The sequence below is a fragment of the Semicossyphus pulcher genome, unplaced genomic scaffold, assembly GCF_022749685.1.
Source record: "Semicossyphus pulcher isolate SPU_LCO1_2020_fin unplaced genomic scaffold, fSemPul1.0.p SCAF_24, whole genome shotgun sequence".
NCBI classification, from domain to species: Eukaryota; Metazoa; Chordata; class Actinopteri; order Labriformes; family Labridae; genus Semicossyphus; species Semicossyphus pulcher.
Window position 1 is genome coordinate 6,827,032 of NW_027211698.1, and position 4,882 is coordinate 6,831,913.

A 4,882-nucleotide genomic window follows, 5' to 3' on the forward strand; every position below is an offset into this window, starting at 1 on the left:
ATTATTTTAACCGATATTCACCCTGTAATAAGTATTTCCTCTTTTCATTATCTATTAGCTTTATGAGAATTAGAGATTAATTAGATGGCCATCCTTACTACTCTGTGTCCCTACTAACTCAACATACAGCTGAAGCAAACCTGCAACTTAAAGAGTGTTAAAATTGATGAAAACATTTATGGGGATGTGATCTAAAAGGATTAAAATGACATTTTCCATTTCACCTCGACTTTAAACATCCCAAGAGAAGCCCAACTGCAAGCAAATACTCTCTCTCTCTCTCTCACACACACACACACGTACACACACATGACAAATTGACACTGTGGGTGCTACTGATTGAACTGAGACAAAAGTAAAACATTGTAGTGCAGGTGCATCTTGTCCCCTCCTTGACCCCACGCGTGTTTGGAGTTCAAAGAGTTTGCAGGCAAAATAAACTTGATTGCAGACAATATAAAACATTTCTTCAAAGCATTGTTTACCACTGGGGAATACCATCAAAGTGGTGTCATCTGCTGTGAGAGCACATCCAGTTCTCTCTTTACTGAAGCCGTGGCTACATATTTTAATGTCACACGATTCTTTTTTTCTTTCTTGTTGGAAGAGACTATTTTGTTGCTGAAGTTTTCATTTACAGATGTATGAGAAGATATCACCATCCTCATCTTTCAGTGTTTACCTGCGCAGATACAGTTGAAGGTTCCGAACCCAGCTAACGATGAACTGATTCATTGCTCTAACCGTGTGGGTCGTTTGTGTGACGCAGCAGTCCACGGATACGCAGTGAGTTTAGAAGTATGGCAGCACTGCGGGGCGGGATCATCTCAGCAACGGCTGTGCACAATGTGGACAATGCGTCGCGCATGGCTCATCGTAGCCTAGAGATACAGTTCAATGTACTAATCCCGAGTAAAGGTCATTTCTACAGACATGTGGAGTCTCAGAGCGCAATGTTCTCTATATGCCTTTCTGCATACTGATTTCTAGGGTTTTGTTAATTGCATTGCCGTACAGTGAGCAGTGGATTATAAATATAACAAACCATATCCAGCTTTGCCAGTATTACGACATAATATATATTATACATCCTCCAATTTCAACCTCAATTTTATGTTTGACCCAACTCACATGACTCCTCATGCGCTCTCTCTCACCTTCAGACATGGGCAGCCCAGCTGGAGCTGGAGTTAAAGCTGAGCTGAGCACAAGCTGAAATTGGTGGTGGTGTGTGTGTGAGCGTGAGTGTGTGTGTGGGGGATCTTCTGCGGTTTGACCGTAGGGCTTCAGCTAAGCCTTTTCTCCGGCCTCTGAAGATTTCTCAACATCACCTTGAGCTCTAAAGCCTCTGTTGTGGATGTGGGGCCCGCGCTCCAATTCCAGGTGCTTAGTTCCCGACCCCGGTTTTGAAGTATTTTAGGTCTATTGGGGAAATTTTGTTGCTTGAGGGAAAAAAAAAAATCAATAGATGCTTTTATTTTCAGTAAGCAAAGGCTGTCTTTATGGAGTGTCTAAAAGATTGCATAGAAATATCCAATAAAAGGCGTTAATAATAGTCTCATTCAGCTGGTGTGCTCATAGAAGTGGCCTCAGTGGGGGGAAAAAAGGCTAAAGAGGCACTTAAGACAAATCTGTATGCAATAGAGTAATGATTGTCGGTGCGCCGCCAGAATTTTAATTTGTTGAAGAATCGAAATTCAAGGCCTGTGGCTCTCCACCCCCTGAAACAAGACATCAAATATGTCCCTGCAGCCAGGGAGCTTAGAGCTGAAGGTGTCGACAGCAGTCAGACATCTCTGGTCCACTTCCCGCATATATTATCTGCTTTCCTTCCCCTCTTCCCCTGGTCTGCTTTTTCGTCTCCCCCTCTGTCTGTGTGCATGTGTGTAAAGTGACCACGCTGTTGTCGTTTGATGTCAACATGAACCTGCCCTCGGCTATTAGTCCTGACTTTGAAAAGACCTCTCATTGTCTGTTCATGTAGTTGGCTGCTGCTCAGACAAGTTCTAACTTTGACATACATTTTTATTCCAAGTTGGCTTCATTTAGTTGAAAATAAAAAAGTATTGATTTAAAAATGTATTTTTCTTTATGTGTGGATGAAATTGTAGATGAAATATGTTTTTGTTTGTCGAAATATTCCTTTAAACTCACGTGTTGTTACCAATAATTTGGCATTTTAAACCTAGTTTCAGAATTGAATATTTTTCTTCATCGCACCAAACATGAAGTGACATTTTAATTAAAACATTCTACTTTACGCACCGGCTGTGCTTAGTCCCCTTGTCAAGCCACTCAAGCTTTAGAAGAGCACTTCCTGTTATTATTTCAAAATAAAACCCGCTGTTTTTTATGACGAACAACTTTGTTTTCTGATGTTTGTATTACTTGGTCAGCTAGATTCACTTTTTAATGATTATAGCCTACTGTAGATCAATCATCGATTGCACTATATTAATAACTGATTGTATGTTTAATATCAATCTACAACAAGCTTTCAAATAAATGTGAAAAGTAAATTTCCATGAAAATATAACGTGAAAAATTAAATACTACAGTAACAGTACAATTACATCAAAATAGTGTCTTAACATTGCACTGTAGGCTACTATTCAGTACAACTTAATGCCTGCTCTGATAGCAAAGTAGTCTATAAAAGTAGTGTAGGCTTTAAAAATAGGCCTACATGATAATATGCACCACAATGCAGCCTCAGGTCTTTAAAAAATAGCAGCTGTTCTGTTTCTTTAATAATGACAATATTTTTACATTTGCCAACACATCCGGACGCTGCTGTTTTAATTTGAAGGCCAAAAGCCTTATCTTCCGGTCATATCTTCGCTAACTTGGATAGCTGGCTGCAGCTGGACGCAGCTGTTCGCGCGCACTCATCCATCCAGGCAAGCAGCCGCTTGGTCACAGGCGCCGCTGCCCAGGGGCTCGAAGCCACCAATTTAAACCACCAGACCGAGGGATGTGTACTTAATTAACTTCATCTCTTTTACTTTGGGGTCCTGAAAGCCCCCAGATCTCTGTTCATAATTCCCCTTCAGAACGGCTCTACGGATCTTCTGCCGTCCACTGGTCCCGGTACCGCGCGCAGGAAGAGGTCGGTGATCCTTCTGGTGACTGCCATCGCGATGGTTTTGCTTGCTCTTTCCGTTGCTGTCCCATTAATGCTGCTGCGAACCTCTGAGACCTCCGCTCATTACTATGAGATGATGGGCACCTGTCGGATGGTCTGTGACCCGTACACCCCTAAACCGGGAGGCGCCACCGCTATGGAGGTAATCCAGAACATGAACGGTGTCGAACCACAGCCGCCCATGGCGCAAGGCGGCCGTGGGGAGCCGGGGCGACCGGGTAAACCAGGACCTAGGGGCCCACAGGGAGAACCAGGACCTCCGGGTCCGAGGGGGCCACCGGGAGGGCGCGGCGACGGTAAACTCGCCTTCCCCGCATTAACAGGAGCTGCAGAGGCAGCTAACGGCGATGCAGACGGCGTGAACACCACGGTGAACAGTTTTAGAATCGCCTTTTACGTGGGTCTGAAGAATCCACACGAGGGTTACGAGGTGTTAAAGTTTGACGACGTGATTACAAACTTGGGGAACCACTACGACCCAAGCACCGGAAAGTTCACCTGCCTTGTGTCCGGGATCTATTTCTTCACCTACCATGTGTTGATGCGGGGAGGAGACGGGACCAGCATGTGGGCAGACCTGTGCAAAAACGGACAGGTAGGCTAATATTAAACACCCACCTTCACAACATTGCTCGTGGTGGTTACAAAAACTTTAATAAAATGATTATAAGAAAGCATACTATAAAAAATATGTTCTTTATGCTTGTGTGAGGAGTTTTTAACAGGTTATAACACAGACTGAAAATAACCGTGATCCCTCTGTGACCTAAAAGCAAACTAGACAATCAGGAAGTTTAAAAAAAGATTAACCCCACGCTGCAGAAACTGCCTTACATTTTTCACAAAAAGATTCACAGTGAGTGATGGGTTTGACTGTTAAAAGAAAGCAGAAGGATAACAGGACTTAAAGGACAAGATCAGCGAAAAGAAGACGTGCTGCTTTGTCCACAGGGGGCGCCAAAAACAACACAGCTCCTCGCACATTTTAACAGTTTTCCACTCCGTTTTACTGAATTCCTAAAACCCAATGCTCATTACAGGAAGTCTCGCCCTCTTTTCCCCGCACAGGTCCGGGCCAGCGCGATAGCTCAGGACGCCGACCAAAACTACGACTACGCCAGCAACAGCGCCGTGCTGCACTTGGACTCCGGAGACGAGATCTACGTCAAACTGGACGGGGGGAAGGCTCACGGAGGCAACAACAACAAGTACAGCACCTTCTCTGGATTCATCTTATATCCGGACTAATCAGGCCACTGCAGGTCCATGGACACAACTAGCTCTTATGTTTCTATACAGTTCGATATGTTTCTCCTCTTTTGAACGCACAGCTTATCTGCAACTGTTCAGTTTGTTTTGTTAGAGACGTTTTTGTATTTATTTAATTTAAGTTTAGCAGAGTAGTCTATATATCTACTTACAATCAGCTACAGAGATCATGCCAGAGATTGCAGACCAACCTGTAAATGCCTTGAGCTGGAAAATCAACTTGTTTCATAAATTCCTTTGAAGTATAGTGGACACGTATTAAAAAGCTTTCGAGTCAAAGAACTGGCTCCTAATAGGCTCCTAAGAGGTTCCCATGAAGCACTGTGAAGTAATGGTAGCCTATGTAATAATTCTGACCCAGATGATGAAGGAAATTTATTAAAATGAAAGCTTAAAGAGGGCACCTTAGGCAGCAGTGTTTGAATTAAAAGCCTTTTTACACCAGCATTTAGAATAAACAAATAATTA

General features: G+C 43.3%; 1 protein-coding gene across 2 annotated transcripts; it reads left to right on the plus strand.

Moving 5' to 3' along the window:
• Window positions 1–3,053: 3,053 nt before the first annotated feature.
• LOC138603563 (complement C1q-like protein 2) lies at window positions 3,054–4,393 on the plus strand. 2 transcript variants are annotated; one of them, XM_069675413.1, is made up of 3 exons: window positions 3,141–3,287; window positions 3,321–3,740; window positions 4,214–4,393. In XM_069675413.1, the coding sequence occupies exons 1-3, from the start codon at window positions 3,141–3,143 to the stop codon at window positions 4,391–4,393; spliced, it is 747 nt and encodes a 248-aa protein (XP_069531514.1). The 2 variants fall into 2 exon arrangements, with proteins under 2 accessions (XP_069531515.1, XP_069531514.1); XM_069675414.1 differs by having other exon boundaries at window positions 3,054–3,740.
• Window positions 4,394–4,882: the final 489 nt, after the last annotated feature.